The sequence below is a fragment of the Myotis yumanensis genome, unplaced genomic scaffold, assembly GCF_028538775.1.
Source record: "Myotis yumanensis isolate MYYU_CA2020_CCGP unplaced genomic scaffold, mMyoYum1.0.hap1 SCAF_1, whole genome shotgun sequence".
Classification (NCBI taxonomy): Eukaryota; Metazoa; Chordata; class Mammalia; order Chiroptera; family Vespertilionidae; genus Myotis; species Myotis yumanensis.
This window is the reverse complement of record NW_027223752.1, coordinates 189,983,953-190,006,401: the sequence shown is the minus strand read 5'-3', so window position 1 is coordinate 190,006,401 and position 22,449 is coordinate 189,983,953. Positions and strand designations below refer to the sequence as shown.

The window sequence follows — 22,449 nt, the reverse complement described above, 5'->3', positions numbered from 1 at the left end:
AATGAGTTAATGGATAATAACATTATACATAGTAATGGCAATTTTATTTAATATTTATACCACTGTTCATCCTCACATATATAAAATCAGGGGCTAATTTGGACATTGGGTGAAATAAGAAAAGCCAGCCTGGGAGCTGAGTTACTCCTTTACCCAAGGAAACTCGGGTTCTCCCCCTGCTGTGACCCTCTCCCAGGCACACAGAGAAGCCAGTAGCTGAAGCTCAGAGGGGTAATAAATTCACAGTGTGTTGCAGCGAGATGCCTAAGTTTCAAAAAACATTCTTTTTTAAAACTATGCTGTCTCAAATGAGGCTTATCTTCTACAATTAGAAAGAATTGACTTTCTGAGGGGGAAATGAACACAGAGACTCTAGAAATTTCTGAAAATTTTATATATGAAAAATGATATACAACTTGTAATTGCTCTGAATTGTTTGTCTTATTCTCTCTACCACTACCACTTTGCCCTTCCCCATAAGAATATATCGGAAAAAAGGCATAATTTGATATTTTTCTAAGAATTGTCACTATATCATTAACCGTACCCTAGCAATAACAATAATACTTTAAACCAGAATGTGTTCAGAAGTCTTCCGTTCCTGAATTATCGTTGCAGTCAGTCACTAAAACCACCCATTCTTAACTGAATAACCTGTGAGAAGTTAGGAAAAGCTGAGGGTCGGGGGAGGTGAGAGCTCCCGGAAGGAGGATTCAAAGGACCAGAGATGAGAGATGCATTTGGTAAAATTAAGTTACATATAAATGAGGTAAATTATTAACCTTAGAAATTCATGTATCATTAATGAAAAGGAGTTGATTCATGCAATCAGTTGATATAAATTTATCAGTTGCTTACTGTGGCTCAGTCCCTGGATAAAGCGTGCACATTTTAAAACATTCTGTGGGTCATGATGCCTTGATGGAAACTTGGACATCGTGCTTCCAAAGTCCTTAAAAATATTTCCCTCACTATCCTGTTTTTAATAAGAAATGAATAAGAAATGACTTCTATAAAATCAGAAATAAATTTCTTTTTCCCAAGCATTGCTTAGGGGTAAATACTGATTGATTTTCATAACAGTAAGGCATTTTGTCTTTGTGTTGTTAACTGTGAAAAACCCTTCTTGTCATTAGCAGGTGTTTCCATGAGAGTCGGAATCTTTCCTGCTTTTCTAACTTGCTCTTGTTTCCCTGACCATGTTTCTTCAGCCCCCACCATTGAGTTTGAAGAAGCTGCGTACCAAGTCCGGGAACCCCCAGGGCCCGACGCCACGGCCATTCTGAACATCAAGGTGATCCGCAAAGGGGATCAGAACAGGACGTCCAAGATCCGCTGCAGCACGCGGGACGGGTCTGCCCAGTCCGGTGTGGATTACTACCCGAAGAGCCGAGTCTTGAAGTTCAGTCCCGGTAACTGAATGCCAATCTTCACATGTCGGTTTTACTGAGTAGAGAACCTAATATCTAATATTTGAGGAAAGGAATGAGCAGAAAAATAAAAGAGGAAAACTTTCCAATAGCATAAAGTATTTTTTAAGCACACACTTGAGATGGAAGGAGTCTTTATAATTTTTAATTAGTAAAAATGGCATGGGGGAGGGGGAATAGGGCACTGACTTCAGAACATCCTTGGCATTTTGCTTCATTTAAAAGGATTGTTGTTGTTGTTGTTGGCCTGTGATTTGGTTAATATGAGCACTTGATTTTTAAAAAGTGTACGTGACTGCCATCCTTCCACAAACATTGGTGCCAACCACTGTGCTGCCCTTTAGGCCGGGGTGACTAAAATCCAGAAGGCACACTCTGGTTAACAACTAACATAGGTTTATCCTAGAGAGCAATGGAGACAAGTCAGGGAAGAGAGGAAGATGGGATTGAAGTCACAAACAGCTGTCTCGTGTATTAATTTGATGGGAGGAGTGAGACAGGGAAGGAGTTGAATTATACGCTAGGTTTTTTCACAGAACTTTCTGGAACAGTGTAAGGTGAAAAGGTGAATGTAGACAATGGCATCATTTGTAATGTAGCCAGAAGTGGGCAACAGTGTTAGAAGGTCTTTTCAGAGATGTGTTGGCAAGTGGAGGGAGAAAATGACTTCCCCAGAAGTGAGTTTGGGGGTCTCTGTGTGTCTCTCTCATGCCCCCGAAGCTTCAAAGGGCTTTCGGCTCTGTCCTTTGTGTGTCTGGTTGGTGTTTGCTGGGAAGGTAGGTGCCCTTCCTCCACACTTGCACAAGGACCTCTCTTCTAAGTACCTTTACTTTTTCATTTTCTGCATGAGGATCTGGGGAAAATACAGGTCTTAGAAGTAACTGAGTAGAGAATCATTTTAGGAAAAGGTAGGGGGTTTCTGAGATTCGAACCCCCGCCCTTTAAGGCCTACAAACTACATTCTCAACTTGGCAGAGACTGGCCTGGTAGATAGCCTCTGAGCTATTGCTTCTCGGGAGATAGCTTTGAAGGGTGTTGTGTGCAAGCACTGGCAGCCTCACAGGCGCTCATGCCTAAGTGTAAAGGGGAAAGAAAAATTAAGCAAGAAAACCCCTCATAACCAGGGTGGAGTGCGTTTTGGATCATAGATTTTTATTACTGCCAACTAGTGTCAGGCAGGGGCCATTAATCCTCATATGGTGTAGAACAGTAAATCTGCAATACTGAGCCTCCACCACAGGTGGAATTAGGTCTGTAAAACAGATTCCCTGTTTGAGATGGGGCCAACGTGACCAGCACCACTGCAGTTATAGGAAGCCCTTAAAAGGAAAGGGCATACTTAAACATGAAGCCTTGTCTTAGGTCGGTCACCTAACTGGGACCTCTGCTGTCCTTGTGTTCTGTCCTTGCCCAAGGTGTGGATCATATCTTTTTTAAAGTCGAGATCTTGTCCAACGAAGACCGGGAATGGCATGAATCATTCTCCCTAGTCCTTGGCCCAGATGACCCGGTGGAAGCAGTTCTTGGTGAAGTGACCACTGCCACAGTGACGATCCTAGACCAGGAGGCAGCAGGGAGTCTCATTCTGCCAGCACCACCCATCGTGAGTGGCTTGACGGGAAGGATTGCTTATGTCTTAGTGACTAGTAGATGAGAACTTAAGATAAGTAGGACTTCCAGTGCTATATACTCCTTCATTCCTCTAACACAGTGGTTCTTCACCAGGAGCAATCCTGTCCCCTCCTCCGCAACGCCCCCACCCTCCGCCACCACCTCCATGGCACATTTGGCCATCTCTGTTGACATTATTTGTTGTTATGACCGTCAGTAGGTGCTAGTAGCATCTAGTGGGTAGAAGCCAGAGATGCTACTAAACATCCTACAATGCACAGGACAGCTCCAATGACAAAGAGTTATTTGGCACAAATGTCAAGAGTGCAGAGGATGAGAAATTCTGTTCCAACATAAGAGGAAGACCAAACCATGCCCATACCTCAGTCTGATAAAACAGAAAGTACAATACAATTGATATTCTCACTTCTTTAGTGGGACCTAAAAGAGTAAAAAAAAAAAAAAAGTAATGCAATCGCATATCTATTATTCTACCTATTGGCCACACATATGTAGAATTAAGTATCTGTAGAAATGTAGTACAGATACCATGATTCCCAGTTTGGGGGTGTAAAGAATGAATGCACTCACTCTACAATTAGGAGGAAATGCCCGGAGGTTGCCAAAGGAATTCTAACCCATAGTAAAGAAGCAGTCAGAATAAGTCTTCTAACCTCCCCAGACTAGTCTCATACTAGAAGGATCATTTCAAAATGTGTCTCTTGATTGACCATAGAAGAAATACACTACCTTTATTTACTTTTATTTTGCTGAATGCACTACTGCATACCATTAACAATTTAAGGCAACTTTAAACTAGTAACTGCCATTCATGATATAGCTTCAGTTACTATATCATGGAAAATATTATATTTGCAGGAAAATAAAAGTATTTTCCACATGAGTGATAGAGCTCTGCTTTATGAATAATGCTAATAAGATAATAAAGCTTCTAGCTGACCAGTAGGAGGATCTTCTTCACTGCCTAAGGTCTGCATTATCTTTTAGGGATGCTTTGTAAAGCATTGTAAACTCCTGTTATGTTTTCAAGAATCCCTGGAAATTAAGTGATCTTGTGAATCCTGTAGAGCAGGGGTGGGGAACCTATTTTCTGCCAAGGGCCATTGGATATTTATAACATAATTTGCTTAATATAATTCACTTAACATAAACTTAGGTTACTATGAATAAAAGCTCCTAGATTTATTGAATTTTGAGTCCTGCCTGCGCTTGCCTTGGCAGGGCAAGACCAAATGATTTCATGGGCCTTATAGGGCCCGCGGGCCAGACATTCCCCACCCCTGCTTTAGAGCCTTAGTACTCTGACCTTCCCGACACCTAACCAGGGCTGAAGCTTTGTTGTTCCTTTGCAGGTTGTCACACTTGCGGACTATGACCATGTGGAAGAGGTTACCAAGGAAGGAGTCAAGAAATCTCCCTCCCCAGGTTACCCGCTGGTCTGTGTCACCCCCTGCGACCCTCATTTCCCCAAGTATGCCATCACGAGGGAGCGCTGCAGCGAGGCTGGCATCAACCAGACATCCGTGCAGTTCAGCTGGGAAGTGGCTGCCCCCACTGATGGCAACGGGGCCCGATCTCCCTTTGAGACCATCACCGACAACACACCGTTCACCAGCGTCAACCACATGGTAGGTCTGGGGTCTGGGCCTGGTTGCGTAGAGAAAGAACTGATATTTCTGTTTGTTCCTCAGACTCTGTCAAGCTCCCTAAGGTCCATGTATGGCATTTGGAATAAAATAAGCAAATGAGTCCTAGCTCGTTTGGCTTAGTGGATAGAGCATCAGCCTATGGACAGAAGGGCAGATGCCTGAGTTGCGGGCTTGATCCCCAGTAGAGGGCATGCAAGAGGCAGCCTATCAATAATTCTCTCATCATTGATGTTTCTATCTCTCTCCCTCTCCCTTCTTCTCTGAAATCAATAAAAATATTTTTTAAAAAATTAATAAATAAATAAACTAAGCAAATGAGCAGGTACACATAGTCTTTTTATTCTTATATATAAGGAAGGTAACATGGTGTAGTAGAAAGAACTAAGCTAGTACTCAGACAACCTTTTTACAAATCTTAATTCTGTCTGTTTTTAATTATGTGATGTTGAGAGGTTTGGTATTACTCTTATGTTGGAACAGAATTTCTCATCCTCTACACTCTTGACATTTGTGCCTCTTCATCTTTCTGAGTCGCAGTTTCCTGATCTGCAAAATTATACCTCTTCCACTTAGCCACTTGACAAGGTCATTGGCAAATCAGATGTAAAAGTGACCTATAAATGGTATAGTAAGTCAAAGGTTCCAGTTAGGTACAATTAAAGATCACTTTTTGTTCACATCTCTCTAATCATTCAACAAGTAGGCCAGTGGTCGGAAAACTGCGATTCTCAAGCCACATGCGGCTCTTTGGCCCCTTGAGTGTGGCTCTTCCACAAAATACCAACTTCTGCGCATGGGCCACGAAGTTTCAATCGCACTGTATTTTGTGGAAGAGCCACACTCAAGGGGCCAAAGAGCCGCATTTGGCTCGCGAGCTGCAGTTTGCCGACCACTGAAGTAGGCTATAAACTCTATAAAGACATGGACCAAGAGTTCTACCACATTTGTATTTTTCAAAGTGGCCAGCATATCCATGGCACATAGCAGGGACCAGTTATTAAACAAAAACATAAAATTCTTACTGAGTGATCAGCATTGTACAAAGTCTTGTGGGAAAACATGAAAGCAAGTTCACAATGCAGTTGCTGTCCTCAAAGAGAGAGGAGACCAGACCAACACCCCTGCCACTACCAGAGAGCGGTGAACAGAGATGGTTTCCCAGGCCGAGGAAACAGGGGCTGCTCATTGCACCAGCCAACTTCATCTCTTCAGAGAGAGAGCTGGAAGCAGTGGGATGCAGGCTCAGCCCCATATCTGGCACATAGTAAGCACTCAATGATTTTGTACTGAAATTATGCACTTAATTATCTGGGAAATTAGAAATTTATTTCAGACTGAATTTCTCTCCCTTTCTCCTATTCACACCACAGTTTGTTCCCACTTTAATAAGTGCATCACTTCAATGGAATACTAGTGGAAGAACAATGAGACATAGATGGGAGGCTTTGGATAAAGTGAGGTGACTGATGCCCAGTGTTTGGCACAGCTTATTCAGAAAGGCTAGAAGGTTAAGTCATTTGCAACATAACCTAGCTCAAATTTAAAATATATTTTATATGATTAAGAACTTTAAATGGCAAGCCTTTATAGTGTATTGTTTCATAAGTATCTAATTCTCCATTCAACGAAACCATGAAGGGAGTTTGCTCTGATTTGAGCCAAATATTTTTAACAGGTACCAAGTTCGTAATTTTACTTTATATTTCAGTTTTTCTTCTTGCAACGAATTGGTGACTAATACTTTTATCCCAGTTCCCTTTGCTCTATCTTTATTTCTTCAATTATTTATTTAATATCATTGTATTTTATGCATTTTGGTAAGCTGCCTCAAATCCCTTCTGAACTAAGTCCATGTATAAATAAAGAAATAAGGCATTGGCAGCTAATTAAAATTTTTAATGGGAAAATCTTCTTTAATTTTTAATAGACTTCAGTGAAAATTGTTTTCATGGGTAGAATTTATAAGTTTGTATGTTTGCTTTGTGGGAGGTCTATGGCACACAAGACTACCAATTAATTATTCCTGTTGTTTGTTTCTCCATCTGTATGCACATATAACCTAAGAGTCCTGGTGACCACGCTGCCTCTGCATTGATGGAGTTAAGCACTCTGTGGCTTCTGTATGTCTGGGAGCATGAAAGAATCTGTAGAAAGACCTTCAAAGGCCGGTTGGTGTCAGTAGCCAAGTTCCCAGCCTTAAGCTATGTGTGTGGTCGTTAGATGGGGGTTGCAGGAGAGAAAGAATTAGAAAACTAAGAACTCCTAGGAAGGAAGCATCTCTCCTCTGTATCCAGGCACCAAGCCTTAAACAGACTTGTCTTGGAGGCCAATGACTCTTGCTAGAAGGGCTGAAAACCTGTTGAGAGGTTCTTATGCAGAACCTAACAGATAAAGAGAACAGTATGTCACTCGGAACCAGTCATCTCTGGCTCTTGCTCCACATCTGTCTACTTGCTCATTGTCTGACTTACTGAATTAGGCTGTAAGTACTCACCATCTGTCCATAGTGCCTGGCTCCTGGTAGAGAGTCATACTGGAGTGGTGGGTGGGTGGATGGATGGATGATGAATCGTCTTCACAGATTATCTTGTACCAGGAACTTGTGTCATATCATCCGGAAGATACAGTTGAAGGAGCTGTTTAAGTAGTGTGCACTTGTCTGAGGTGTTTTATTCTTCCCGGTAGGTCCTGGATAGCATTTACTTCAGCCGGAGGTTCCATGTGCGTTGTGTGGCAAAGGCTGTAGACAAAGTGGGTCATGTGGGGACCCCCTTAAGGAGCAACATTGTTACCATCGGGACAGACAGTGCTATCTGCCACACCCCCGTCGTGGCGGGGACAGCCAGAGGCTTCCAGGCTCAGTCCTTCATCGCGACCTTGAAATACCTGGATGTCAAACACAAGGAGCATCCGAACAGGTGAGGCTGATGGTGCTTTCCACAATGATGGGGCAGAGGGCTCTTCTGTGTGTGTCCTCTAGGCAGCGTGGGTCTAAGAGTGATGCTTCAGCAAAGCAGGTGTAGTGGTGAGGCATGCTTTAGGAAAACATTCTGTCCCCTTGCCTATCCTAGCCTCATTTCTCTCCCCTTGACATTTTCACCTGCCAGTCCACCACGGAGAATCACTGCAACTTCCCCAGGGCTTCAAACCCTTTAGGTGGCGTGCCCTGCCATGCTGCTACTCCTGACTCCAACCCCCGCCCCCTCCCACGCAGTGTAGTTAGATTTCGTTGTCCTACTATACTTAGCTCAGAGCATATCTTCTAAGAACTTCTCATCATCTCCTCCAATTTCATTTGGAAAGAGCCTCCTTCCAGCTCTTCTGGCACCCACGTGCCTCTTTCCGAGCATTGTCACTATTCATTCCCACTCTTTCCCGATAGTGCAGTGGTTCTCAACCTTCCTAATGCCGCGACCCTTTAATACAGTTCCTCATGTTGTGGTGACCCCCAACCATAAAATTATTTTCATTGCTACTTCATAACTGTAAATTTGCTACTGTTATGAATTGTAATGTAAATATCTGATATGGTCTTAGGCGACCCCTGTGAAAGGGTCGTTTGACCCCCAAAGGGGTCGCGACCCACAGGTTGAGAACCACTGCGATAGTGGATGGTGAGGGCAGGGACCATGAGTGTTTATTTTGTATCCCCTGTGCCTAGGACAGTGCTTCCCTAGAGGATATATGTGCTTTTATGTTTTCCTGTGCCACCTGATTTTGATGGAAGATGAATACTTTCATTTTTGCATAGCAAATAAAGAAAAAGAATTTATGTATGTTGTACATATTCATTAAACCTCACAGTGTTTATATGTATGCCTTTATGAGCAGCTGAGTTCAGGGAAAGGGGCTCATTTGCATGGAAAAAAAACAGATTTGAATATATAGCTAAGAATAGGCAAATCCTTCTTTTGTTCTAACAGAATAAAATTTATCTTTGTTAAAAAGCAATAACAGAAGTACCCAGGGCACTACTGACCAAGAGCCATCCTGTTCATATCCCAGAATTCTAATTCCTCTTATAAATGTGGGTCTTTGCTCTGAGAGATAAGCTGTAAAACTCAAAATGCACCTCAATAAACATTCTGAAAATTTAAACTTGGTACAATGGAAAAAACACACAGCCTATAAGTACAGGTCCACTGTGGTGCAGTCTCAACCAATATTTATTAGGCTTATATTTTATTTAGAATTGTATGCTACGTGCTCTAGAGAAACAAAAGAAGTGAAGGAAATGGTCTGGTCCTCAGAATGGGGAGGCAGGGAGACATACAAGAAATAGCAGCCAGTATAAGTAAGTTACAGAGTTTCTGGTGGAAAGGCACTCAGAGGCTGGGGGATGTAGATCACAGGAAAGCGTGTTGCCCACTGAGGCCACTGAGGAGACGGAAGGTCTTTCAGCTGGGGAGGCACGGGATGAGGAGTAGGATATTACTGCTCCTAAGATATTTGGAGATAGTGGCCTTAGCGTGTAAGAGCTCCATGATGTCTTTTATTTTAAAAATTATGTTTAAAACATATGTTTTAAAGAAATATGAGTGTTGACTCCCCCCAACCCCCACACAGTCACTGAGACAGAAGGAAAGCCTATAGCCGTCAGCACCTATAGCCGTCACTCAGCTTTGGCTCATGAGGAAACAAAGCTTCCATTCAAAGCAAAAGAAAGCTTTAAAGTAATTTGTGGTTGCGATGTTATCTTTTCTTGTATTGAACAAAAAAAAAATCTATAATTCTTGATTGCTATCAGTCCTGAGTCTGAAGGATCTCTTGGGAGAAAAAACAACCCCACGTGTGCATCAGACCCTCATGTTCAGAGAGAAATCTTACAACATGGAAAGCTTTGGGAAACAAAAAACAATTGGGAAATTCACTGGTGAAGACAAAAGGGGGTTTGGAGAAAGAAATGTACCCTGTGAACTGCTAATAGCATGCACCTAAACACTTTGTTCTGCCCTCTCCCCCCTTAGAATCCACATTTCGGTGCAGATCCCACACCAGGATGGAATGCTGCCCCTCATCTCCACCATGCCCTTGCACAACCTGCATTTCCTGTTATCCGAGTCCATCTACAGACACCAGCACATCTGCTCCAATCTCGTCACCACCCGCGATCTGAGAGGCATGTCAGGTGAGGGATGCGTTCCGTGCTGGCTCACCCGGTCCGCACAGCGCAGTGGCCCTCAAGGGTGCGACTGAGTGGACCCTGCTCTTCATGTTCTCCCAGACCCATGACGCACATGGTTAGTGGATTTCCTTCTTAGCAGGCAACCAAACCTAAGCAGCTCAGACAGGGACATGAATAGGAAAAACCAGGGACTTCGGAATCAAACTGAATTAGATTCACATCCTTAGTCCACTACCTATACAACTGAACAAAAATAGCTGGACCTCCCCAAGCCATTCTTTTCTTACCTACAGCATGATACCAGTGAAGGTGAGGATTAAATGCATTAGCATTTTTATTTATTCACTTATTTTTTTATTTAGTTTGCAGTCAATATTGTTTTGTATTAGTTCCAGATGTACGCATAGTGGTTAGCCAATCATATACTTTACAAAGTGTTCCCCCTGATATTTCCAGTACCCACCTGGCACCATACGTAGTTATTACAATATCATTGACTATATTCCCTATGCTGTACTTTACATCCCCATGACTATTTTGTAACTGCCAATCTGTACTTCTCAATCCCGTCACCCAGTCCTCCAAGCCTCCTCCCCTCTGACAACCATCAGTCTGTTCCCGGTATCTAGGAGTCTGTTTCTGTTTTGTTTGTTCCTTTGTATTATTCTTTAGGTTCCACAAACAAGTGAAATCATTTGGTATTTGTCTTTCTCTGACTGACGTAAATGCACTGGTGTTTTTAAAGCGCCACCTATGGTGCATTTTCATTCCTTCCCGTCCCTCTAAGTGAGCATGTTATGATCTGTGCCCATAAATCGCATTATCACAGCCTCTTTAGGAAGCTCGCGTGCAGATGTTATCTGTTCTAGGATGGGTTCTCCAGGAGCAGGAGCAGAGGTGGAGTCAGGGGCCAAGATGAACGGGAAGGAGAGGAAGCAGGACTGGACAGAGGGAGAAGTCCAGCTGCAATGCAGCCCGATGAAGCCTGGACTAGCTAGCTCTCCCAGGAGCTTTGGAGAGAGCCCACCAGTCAGACTTGTCCTATTGTCAGCCCCAAGGGACAGACCTTCTACCCGCCTTGCTCAGTCACTGGATACTGGTGCCCTAGCCAGGGCATGGCCTCGGGCTGAGTGGCTCTGTGGCTGACACAGACCCTATGGAGCTGATGGCTGGGGTGGTGCCTCTCCCACAGCAGACATTACTTTACTAAGGATCCAGTCCCTTCCCATTGACTTTAGCAAGTGCTCACTAAATGTGCTCTTCCTGCCTTCACACTAATGGGTCATTTAACAGTGTTTTTGAAGATAGGAAAGCATTCATATGCTCTTTCATATTCATTAAGCATCACTTTGCGTAGTGACGGTCTTCATATAGTAGAAATTAGTTGAGTGTAAATTATTCCCAAGTCACTGAGCTATATATGAAAGCTTAATCGCTCCACATACAGAGCTAGAGAAAGAAACATACTATGTTCATAGGCTGAAAGTTTGCACCTCTTCCTACTCAAATAATTAAATTCAACACGTGTGAATTGAAATCCTAGTCCTTGTGGGACAGACGGTTGGGTGCTGAAAAAAATGCATCCACTTTTGCAGAATACTAGAGTTCTCAACCCTAATATTCTGAAGTTGTATCTGTGTCTAGCCCTCCATGGCATAAAGGTCTTCCTTAATTTAAAGTAGTTCAGTTGCTTGGCAGCATTTGATCCAATAATTTTTGCCTGTGGCAGGGAAGTTTTAGTCAAGCATCATTAGCGAGCTATTTACTCATTAACACACAATTAAGTTTTTTTTCCCCCCAAGAGTTCAGGAACTTTGTGGGGTGGGGAAGGCATAGACAGATGTTTGTTGGCTTTTCATAAAAGCTATTTTATAAAAATCAGTCTTAAAAAATTGGTCTTAGCCGAAACCGGTTTGGCTCAGTGGATTGAGCGTCGGCCTGCGGACTGAAAGGTCCCAGGTTCGATTCCGGTGAAGGGCATGTACCTGGGTTGCAGACACATCCCCAGTAGGAGATGTGCAGGAGGCAGCTGATCGATGTTTCTCTCTCATCGATGTTTCTGACTCTCTATCTCTCTCCCTTCCTCTCTGTAAAAAATCAATAAAATATATTTTAAAAAAAAATTGGTCTTCGAAAAATAATAACTCATCAACAGATTATCCATATAGTAAACCCATGTCTTCAAGGGCTGATTGTGAAGCACAGAACCAGACTTGCCGGGTGTGGCAAAGCTTCAATGTGTTTTCTTCTCCAAGATAAGCAGGGCCACCAAGCTGAGGTCTTCATTTCCGGTAGCATTTGTTCCCCTTTTCTTCCCAGGTTCCTGCAGTCCCGTAGAGGCGGCTGTGAACCCAGGCACTCTAACACGAGGCAGCAGGCAGCTAACCAATGCCCATCCACTTCTTGTTGTATGTGTTGGGAGCCCTGGGTTGCTCTATTAATAGAGTCTCGGATGGAGGGAAAACTCTATCAGTCTCAGAGGAACGTCTCCCTTCTCCCCACCCAGCTCCAGGGCAGCCAGCGAGGGCAAGTCTGCACACTGGGTTACTGTTTCTTGTCCCCCGTCCCCCACAGAGGCAGGGTTCCTAGACGACAAGGTCTACGACAGCACGGCCATGGGGCCTGGCTATGACCGCCCCTTCCAGTTTGACCCCAGTGTCCGGGAGCACAAGACCATCCAGCTCTACAAACACCTCAACCTGAAGAGCTGTGTCTGGACCTTTGATGCCTATTACGACATGACTGAGTTAATTGACGTCTGTGGGGGGTCCGTAACTGCCGACTTCCAGGTGGGTGCACCGGGGGCTTGTCTGAAGGCTATGCACTGGGTGCCATGTGAAACCTGTTTGGTCCTAAAGCGCTTCCATTAACACTTTGCATCCAGTGGCCCCCAGAACGGGGCCAACCAACTAAGGGAGTCTGTACAGTCCCTCATGTGAGACCTCAGCGGTAGTGCTGCCAGAGGGTCCTCTAAATCTACTAATTGGAAGCATGGTAGGAAAAATGTTCAAATTAATGTGGGAAAAGCTTACTGTCTGGCACAGTCATTTATATAAAAATCTAATGCTTGCTTTTCGGAGTATATATGTTTTTTTCCTCTGGGTATATTTTGGAAAGCCAAGAAGATTTATATTTTATGGTAGAGTGTTCCCTTCCCCACCTGGGGAAATGAGTCAAGATGACAGGTAAGTAGAACACTGTCATCCTAAGACTAAGGGAGAGATAATTTTTTAAAACACCTTGATTTTATATCTATTCAAAACTGACAACCCTTGTAAATATAGACCCTTTTTGATAGTCATTAAATATTAGTGACAAAAGAAAATTTTATAGCAAGAAGCCACTTGGGGGGCGGGGGCAGTTATATCAAAGGGACTAGACTAATGCATCCTCATGGGAAAAATAATTCTAAAGTATTTCTCAATGAACTGAAAATTACATGTGGTCTTCATTTCAAATCAGGTTTAACCACACTAACAGGGGGAACTTGTAGAGGGACTTAGACTAATCATTTTGGAAAAGTGCCTTTGAATCAAATTTGTTTTGTTTGTGATGCCTCTCATTTTGGTTAACTCATTTTGTGTACACGACTGCCCTCTGCTGAGTAGAATTTTAAGGCATTCTTAGGTTTTCTTTTTATCACTGCAAATCTATACCCTCCATTCACTTTTAAAAATGCAAAACTGAATGATTGGTTCCTCCCAGGCCCCTCAAAAGTTAGTATTCTCCATGATTTTACTTTGATTATGTTTCAGGCTATTTTGTTCAGACTATGCTTGAAAATCTCAAAGATAAGGATCTTATATGTCCCACTTCTTAAACCAACATAGAAATAATATATACATAGAAATACTTCATCATTGTCTGTTTTCTTTTTCTTTTTTTAATCTTCCCAAGGACATGCTTAGAGAGAGAGGGAAGAAGGGAGAGAGAAAGAAAGAGAAACACATCGATTGGTTGCCTTCCATATGCTCCCATCAAACCCACAACCCAGGTATGTGCCCTGACCAGGAATCAAACCAGCAAACTTTCAGTGCACAGGATGATGCTCAACCAACTGAACCACTCTGGCTGGGCCATTGTCTGTTTCTTTACAAATAGTTGAAACAGCTGATATATGTTAGAAAGACTATAGAACTTAGAACCAAGCCCTACTTCATATCTTTGTCAGATATCAATAGGCTTGAATGAGACATAACCGCTCTGAACCTCCTCTGAAATAGTCACTACTAATCTCAATATTAGAAGACATCTAACACATCTGGCACAAAATAGTTATACAATAATAGTTATCAGGGATGTTTTTCTTTTTTAAAATTATTAATTAATATGAAGGTTAAAGGAGAATAAACAGAAACAGAGGAGGAAAAATTAATTTTGCCCATCAACTCAAGAAGTTATGGAGATTCTAATATCAGAGATTTTTAAATGAATATGGAATTAGTAGAGTCTTTGGGAAAATTTTGTGCCAAATTTTAAATCCCTGACAACATTGAATATGAAAAAATACTTTAGAAAAATAAAGTTTGATGTCCTAAATAATAAAGCATTTGGCTCTTTCCCTTACTCACGCATGGAAACACCCTACATTTGTATTTTCAACCCTAAAAAAAGAAATGTAGTGTATTTGGCCAGTGAAAAAAAAAAAATTGTTTTAGACTAAATTTTTTGTTATAAAAGAAAGACATATTTATGAAGAAAAATAGAAAACATTTTTAAATGAATAAACCAACTCCCCACTCATACACACATGTACACAGTTAGCCTCGACGTGAAGCCTTCTGCGCATATGTTCTCTCTCCATCCAGTTTTTGTTCATTGCATAGTAAAATGAAAACAGGAATTCCCTTAGGAAGTACGATGTTCTGCCTTTTCAAAGTTATTTCAACACAGCATTGTATGAGATGGCAAATTATCCAAGCATACACAGCTCTGAGCCGTCGGTAAGTTTCCTATAAATGAGCTGTGAGTGCTCACTGAAACATCCAAGTCAGCCACACATTCATCCCTGGGATCCAGACCTGGGCATCTTCCCGAGTAGGGTTAATTCAGGCTCTCCTACGGTCACTGGAAAGTATGGTCAGTAAGGGGCTGCTGTGTATTGACAGTACATCCTAGGTCTGTGTTCAGCCCTTTAGGAATAACTGTGAAACTGGAAAGTCTCAGCCAAGGCTTTCAGTGATTGAACAGGGGAAACAAAGCTCCTTCTCGCTCTTTAAGAGTTTTTGTTCAAGTGCCACCTCCTCAGAAAAACCTTCCCAGATTACCCTGCGTAAGAAGCACCCTGGCCACTTCCATCTCTTTATTTCTTTTTTAAGTTGACGTATCTTCCTTAGGGACTGTAGGTTCTGTAAGGGCAGTCATTTAGCTTTTCCACTTTGAGGGCCCAGCTCCTAGCCTGGTACCTGCCACAATCGTGGGCACTTGATTAATAGTGATTGAGTGAGTGACTGATGGAGGGAGTGAAGATGGAGCTGAGATGTGATGACCGTCTGCCCTTTTGTCCCAGGGAAGAAATAACCTCCCTGTGCGCACTCCGTTTGCTTGGCAGGTGAGAGACTCTGCCCAGTCGTTCCTGACCGTGCACGTGCCTCTCTATGTGTCCTACATCTACGTGACGGCCCCCCGGGGCTGGGCCTCCTTGGAGCACCACACCGAGATGGAGTTTTCCTTCTTCTATGACACTGTTCTCTGGAGAACAGGTACACCCATTGACACCTTCGCTGTTCCTACCTTATGCTCCAGCAAGATTCAAAGAAAAAATAAGTACTGACTTTTAATAGTCGCTGCATTCTTCATCCTGTTGTTCTATGTCCAGTCCAAGGAGGGCTGCCTGGAGTCTGGGAAGTGTAGATCTGTGGTTCCTGAAAAAGAAGGAGGTCCATCCATGTTGATGTTGATGCTGGAAGACCTCCAGGGGTGAGAAATTGGGCCCAGGTAGCGAGGGGCCCAGAGTAGAGGATGGCAAGTGACAGATGGGTCCTGTACTGCCTGTTAGGGGTTCCAAGGAGTGTGTGTTCTTTTGGAGCATAATCATGTTCATTCTCTTTTTAGCTAAAAAATGGTGGGATTCACATTTAAGGAGCAAGAGGAATCTTCAAATTAGATACATGGAAATCGAAAAATATATCAAAAGCAACTTAGCTCACTTTATTTGTCTGGCTTAGAGTTTGTTTGCTCTTTTGTGGCACTCTTAAAAGTTTAAAAAAAAAAAAAAAGACTTTAATCCTACTGTTACTTCAGGGATTTCAATGCTGAATTTTTGAAATGACCTTCACCTCAGGCTTGCATTGGTGACAGCCCCTCAGCTGGGAGCTCACGCCTTACTCATGTCTCCCCCACCCGCCTTCTCCCACTGCCACCACATGAATGCCCCTTAAAACTGCATGATTCCCCCCTCCATTCACTCCAGTGGGTCTCAATTATTTTTTGCCTTTTTCCATTTTCAGTGTCCTAGACTTCAAAAATTACCCCCAATTCATTTCCCTTCCCTCTCCTGCTCTCATTCTCCCTCTGGCCTTCCCAGCGGTGATTTTACTGGATCTGAGGCAGACAGAGCTGAGGAGCTTTCTTTACATGGGCCTCATTTCCAGTCATGGAAAGAATAGTCCTTTCTTCTGTTAAATGCTTTAAGCTCAGATCATTTATTTCCATTATATTTCTCATAGGAAAATAACTTCAGGAAGTCTTCATACTTTGGGTTAGTTACGTCCTTGAGCTTTGGTTTGTTTTCTTTAACATTTTCTCCCCTTCCTTTGGGTGCTCGTTAATATTTGGTCAAACTGAACTCCTTGGTGTCAGGATTGCAGCTGCACTTGCTGAAGCTACAGCTTGCTCATGTCATGCCATTGTATCTGGCCTTCTGGGCTCACCTTTACTTCTTCATTGGCCTGAATACTGAATACAGGCACCATGACTTTGTTTAGGGTTTTTGTTAAGTCCTAAAAGGTGTCCCAGTGGGGAACAGAAAATACACTGTGAAGCAGATGTGTTGTAACCACATCCTGGAGGAAAGCTGATAGAAGACATTTTAGGAACCACTTTTTTCTGAGCCCTGGGCTGGAGGCCCTGCATCTGGGCCAGTGGCACTTACAGGAACTGTGGGAAAGAACAAAGTAGAATGAACTGTCCAGATGTTAAGAGATATTTAATTGGCAAATGTCTCTATATAGATTCTATGTTTATGTGAATATATAATTTTTTCCTTAAGCTACATTCAAAAACTGTGTATGTCTACTTAGAGGTGTCACTGGGAAAACTTCCATGTAAGTTACTGTCTGGGAGGTCTTCTCCACACCCTAACTTGGATGTTTGGTGTATGGTTGCCTGCCTAGGAATCCAGACAGACAGCGTGCTCTCTGCAAGGCTTCAGATATTAAGAATCTATATTCGAGAGGATGGCCGACTCGTCATTGAATTCAAGACCCATGCCAAATTCAGAGGTAATGTCAGGGCTGTTGTTCTCCTGAACTTTATTTTATTTTATTTTACTTTATTTTATTTTATTTTATTTTATTTTATTTTATTTTATTTTATTTAGTTGTGTGCTGTGTATTTTTTTTTAATTTCATTGACTTTTAGAGAGAGGGAGAGAAACATCTATTGGCTGCCTCCTGCACACCCCTTACAGGGCATCAAGCCTGAAACCCTTATTGGGCATTGAACCAGCAACCTTTCAGGGAAGCAGACAATGCCCAACCAACTGAGCCACACTAGTCAGGGCTCTCCTCAACTTTTTATTAAGAAACATTTTGAATATAGAGAAAAGTTTAAAGACCAGAACAATTAAAAGCAAAGTCAGTTGTTAACCTTTTCTATGTGTGTGTGCACATGCAAACATGCACACACATTTTTTGTTGCACCATTTGGCAGGCTGCATGTCAGGTTACCCTAAGTACTTCAGCAGCCCTCTCCTGAGAACAAGGACATTCTCCTACACATCACAATAGCATGACTGCATCCAAGATATTTGACTTGATCCAATAATATCAAGTCCCTGTTCATATTTTCCCATTGTACCCCAAATGTCTGTTCTACTTGTTTTTATATGAGTTTATATTTATTTTATATCTGTTTATATAAAAGGAAGAATCCAATCAAGATTCATGTTACATTTTAATTGTTATGTCTTTTAATATAGTTTCTTTTAATCTAGAATAGTCTCCCTACTTTTGTTTATTCATGACACCATATGACTGCAGTTTTAAAGAACAGAGGTGCCTTGCTGAGTAACATTTATCTTTTTAATCAAATTTATAATTGTCTCCCTCCACCAAGGACTTGAGTGGTGCTAAATAAGATATTTTTAATCCAAATTTGGCATTTCTATTTATAAACCACTGAGACCTTTCTATGGTTAAGAAACATGTTGGTTGGAATTCAATGCTAAGTTTATTCAATGTGGATTATCACATAAGGACCCTTACTATTATGGATGTACTCATTAGCCCCATTTCCACAAGGCACATTCATCCTATATAATAAAAGGGTAATATGCAAATTGACCCTAACAGCAGAACCACTGGGAATGACTGGTCACTATGACAAACACTGACCACCAGGGGGCAGACACTCAATGCAGGAGATGCCCCCTGGTGGTCAGTGCGCTCCCACAGTGGGGAGCTCTGCTCAGCCACAAGCCAGGTTGATGGCTGCCAGCACAGCAGTGGTGGTGGGAGCCTCTCCCGCCTCCTCAGCTTCGCTAAGGATGTCTGACTGCAGCTTAGGCCTGCTCCCTGCTGGCAAGTGGACATCCCCCGAGGGGTCCCGAGCTGCCAGAGGGGTCTGGGGTCTGACTGCCAGCTTAGGCCCATTCCCCCAGGGAGTGGGCCTAAGCCAGCAGGTGGACATCCCCCGAGCGGTCCCAGACTGTGAGAGGGCACAGGCCAGTCTGAGTAACCCCCCCCCCCCCCCACCCAAGTGCACAAATTTTTGTGCACCGGGCCTCTAGTATTATTATAAATCTCTATGATCATAATGGCCATCACAAGTAGGATGATGGACTGAGGGGAGGTGCTATGCTGTCCCCACCAGTGTAGAATGTATTCTAAGGACAAGAGGGTGAATATTACCTTAGTTGTTTGATTGAAGACTACTAATTCAGTTCTAAGATGTGTAGGACATCTCTGTAAGTACAGTAAAGCTCACAAGTAAGCATGTGCTTTCCCTTTAAATAGGACAGTTTGTGATGGAGCACCACACCCTGCCAGATGTGAAGTCTTTCATAATGACTCCAGACCACCTGGGAGGAATGGAATTTGGCCTGCAGCTACTGTGGAGTGCTCAGACCTTTGATTCTCCTTATCAACTCTGGAGAGCCACAAGCTCTTACAACAGGTGAATACAGGGTAGAGGCACTCATGGGTAGGACTAACATGTTTGCAGATCCTTTCAGGAGCTTGGGAAATAGGGCTTTTCTTCAAAGGCTAGATTTCTTTCTTTTTAAATTCATTGGGGTGACATTGTTTAATAAAATTATAGGTTTCAAGGTACATTTCTATGGTACATGATCTGTATGTTGTATTGTGTGCCCACCACCCAAAGTCAAATCATTTTCTGTCTCCCTTTACCACCCTACCTCCACCCTCCCTCCCTCTGGTAACCACTATACCTATTGTCTGTGTCTATGCGTTTTTGTTTGTTTTTCTTGTTTGTTTATTTGTTGCTTTCAGTTTTATATACCACATGTGAGTGAAATCATATGGTTCTTGACTTTTTCTGTCTGACTTATTTCATTTAGCATGTTATTCTCAAGGTCTGTCCATGTCGTGCAAATGGCAGTATTTTATTTTTTCTTATGGTTAGCTAAGTAGTATTCCATGGTGGATATGTACTACATTCTTTTTATCCAATCATCTAATTTCTATTTTAAAAGGAGGATGGATAGAAACAACACTGGCTAATAGAGAAGAAAGCAAATGTAGCTCAGATCAGCTTCTGAAAAACAAAACAAAAATTGGAAGTACTCACCTTATTCTAAGGGTAAGACCAGGCAGAGCATACATGACTTTTACTCACATTCCATTGGCTAGAATTTAATTATATGGTTCTTCTGCCTCCAAGGGAAGCTGGGGAATGTGCCAACTAAAACCTTAGTGCAAAAAAGGAATTTCATTCCAATTGCCTCAGGCAGGGACAATTCAGGATCCCTGATTATTAGGTCCACATGTCACTCCTTATGGCCCAATGCCCTATAAAATAAATAACAATATGTATTCCTTCCCACACCCAACACAGAGGTAGAATAGAAATTGGATAGATACAGTAAATTATCCCATTTGTAAAAGGGAAAAATAGGAAAATCAAAATTAAAAGTATTACCATAAAAAGAATAGTGGGAAACCAGGAGTCTGTCTTAAATAATATTATCCCCATGTTATAGACTGTGAAAGTAAGGTCTATATTTGCCATGGAGATGTTATTCTAGCTTTATAGTTAAGAAGTGTCAGCCCAGCTGGTGTGGCTCAGTGGTTGAGCATTGACCCAGGAACCAGGAGGTCACCAGTTCGATTCCCAGTCAGGGCATATGCCTGGGTTGCGGGCTCGATCCCCAGTGTGGGGTGTGCAGGAGGCAGCCAATCAATGATTTTCTCTCATCATTGATGTTTCTATCTCTCTCTCCCTCTCATTTCCTCTCTGAAATCAATAAAAATATTTTTTTTTAAAAAAGAAGTGTCAGATTGCCCTAAGAATTATTTTCAAAAAGATTTCTTTAATTATAAACTTTTGGTCTTTGAGAGAGAGGAGGAGGAGATGAGAGAGATTTGTTGTTCCACTTATTTATGCATTCATTGGTTGGTCATTGTATGTACCCTGACTGGGGATAGAACCCACAACCTTGTGTTTATTGGTATGATGCTCTAACCAACTTAGCTACCCGGCTGGGGCCATAAACTTTTGGTCTTGTGTCAGGTATTTTTGTGTGTAATGATTCCTTTGAAATCATTATCATGAGATTATGCATGTAATTTTCCCAATTTATAGCCAAGAAACTGTCCTCTTTAAATCCTCTGCTGACTCCCCACCACCTACTAAAGTCCACCTCTTTAAAGGTACAAGGCCATCCCCTCCCTTCTAGCCTCATCTCAAATCCAGCCTTCTCACCATATTCAATATCTCACCAAGCCCTAAACCCACAGCCCATCTCTACCCCCTGCCTCTGCAGTTCCCTCTGCCTTTCCCCCTTCCTTCCTCTTACAAAACTCCAACTCCTCTGAGCCACAACTCAAATGCTGACCCTCTGTGACACCTTTTCTGACTCCCTTTCAGTACTAGAAGCTCCTCCCCCTTGTTCTCACTTTGTTCCAGCTTCTACTATGACCCAGCTCATCCTATATAATAAAGAGGTAAAATTGACCATCACACCCTTGCGCAAGATGGCCGCCCCCATGTGGTCAAAAGATGGCTGCCACAAGATGGCCTGTAGGGGAGGGCAGTTGGGGCAACCAGGCCTCCAGGGGAGGGCAGTTGGGGGCAATTGGGCCTGCAGGGGAGGGCAGTTAGGGGCAACCAGGCTGGCAGGGGAGGGCAATTGGGAGCAATCAGGCTGGCAGGGGAGGAGTTGGGCATTGATCAGGCTGGCAGGGGAGTGGTTAAGGGGTGATCAGGTTGGCAGGCAGAAGCAATTAGGGGCAATCAGGCAGGCAAGCAGTTGGGAGCCAACAGTCCCGGATTGTGAGAGGGATGTCTGACTGCCAGTTTAGGCCTGATCCCACAGGCCTGTCCACCCCACCTGCCCTCCCCTGAAGGCCCGATCGCCCCCATAGGGATCGGGCCTATCCCGGCAGTCGGACGTCCCCCGAGGGGTCCTGGATTGGAGAGGGTGCAGGCTGTGCTGAGGGACACACCCCCCCCCCCCCCGCCCCAGTTCACGAATTTGTGTCCCGGGCCTCTAGTCCTATATAATAAAAGCCTAATATGCTAAGTGTCTAGTTGACCAGTCATCCATTCAATCAATCAAAGCATAATATGCTAATGATATGCTAAGGCCCCTCAACTGTTTGCTATGACGTGTACTGACCACCAGGGGGCAGACACTCCGACTGGTAGGTTAGCTTGCTGCTGGAGTCTGGCCGATCAGGACTGAGCAAGATGGACCGGACATGCCCTGGAGCCCTCCCACGTTCCCTCCCCAGCTGGCCAACCTCCCGTATCCCTCCCCAGCATGCACCCTCTCGCAATCCGGGACCCCTCAGGGGATGTCAGAGAGCTGGTTTTGGCCCGATCCCACAGGCCAGGACCAGGGACCCCACTGGTGCACAAATTCATGCACCAGGCCTCTAGTTATATTATAATGGTCTAAATAGACTCTCATTTTCCACTAGATAGTGAGCTTCCCAAGGGTAAAAGACATGTTTGTTTTCTCTTGAATCCCCAGAACTGTAGGTTTTAGCACATGTAGGTCCTGAATAAACATCCCATAGGAGATTCTATTTGCAGTAAGGAAATAAAATATATAGAAAAATTTCAAAGTGAAGAAAAACACCACAAATTCTGTGCTCTGTGCACGGTGAGAAACATTGAAGCCCAAGGCCATGGTTGTCCAGGGAATGGAGAGCCAAAGATAGGCTGGGAGCTGAGCATGGCTTCCTGGGGGAGGTGGGCCAACTGGTAC

At 43.2% G+C, this 22,449-nt stretch overlaps 1 protein-coding gene across 1 annotated transcript in view; it reads left to right on the top strand.

The window, feature by feature from the left end:
- FRAS1 (Fraser extracellular matrix complex subunit 1) overlaps positions 1–22,449 on the top strand; it is a 444,205-nt gene that overhangs the window by 402,958 nt on the left and 18,798 nt on the right. Inside the window, exons 61-69 of the mRNA XM_070394313.1 lie at positions 1,212–1,412; positions 2,846–3,033; positions 4,415–4,690; positions 7,397–7,629; positions 9,679–9,839; positions 12,411–12,625; positions 15,388–15,538; positions 17,171–17,278; positions 19,013–19,172. Of these exons, the coding sequence (XP_070250414.1) occupies positions 1,212–1,412; positions 2,846–3,033; positions 4,415–4,690; positions 7,397–7,629; positions 9,679–9,839; positions 12,411–12,625; positions 15,388–15,538; positions 17,171–17,278; positions 19,013–19,172 (1,693 nt within the window). The remainder of the gene's footprint in view (positions 1–1,211; positions 1,413–2,845; positions 3,034–4,414; positions 4,691–7,396; positions 7,630–9,678; positions 9,840–12,410; positions 12,626–15,387; positions 15,539–17,170; positions 17,279–19,012; positions 19,173–22,449) is intronic.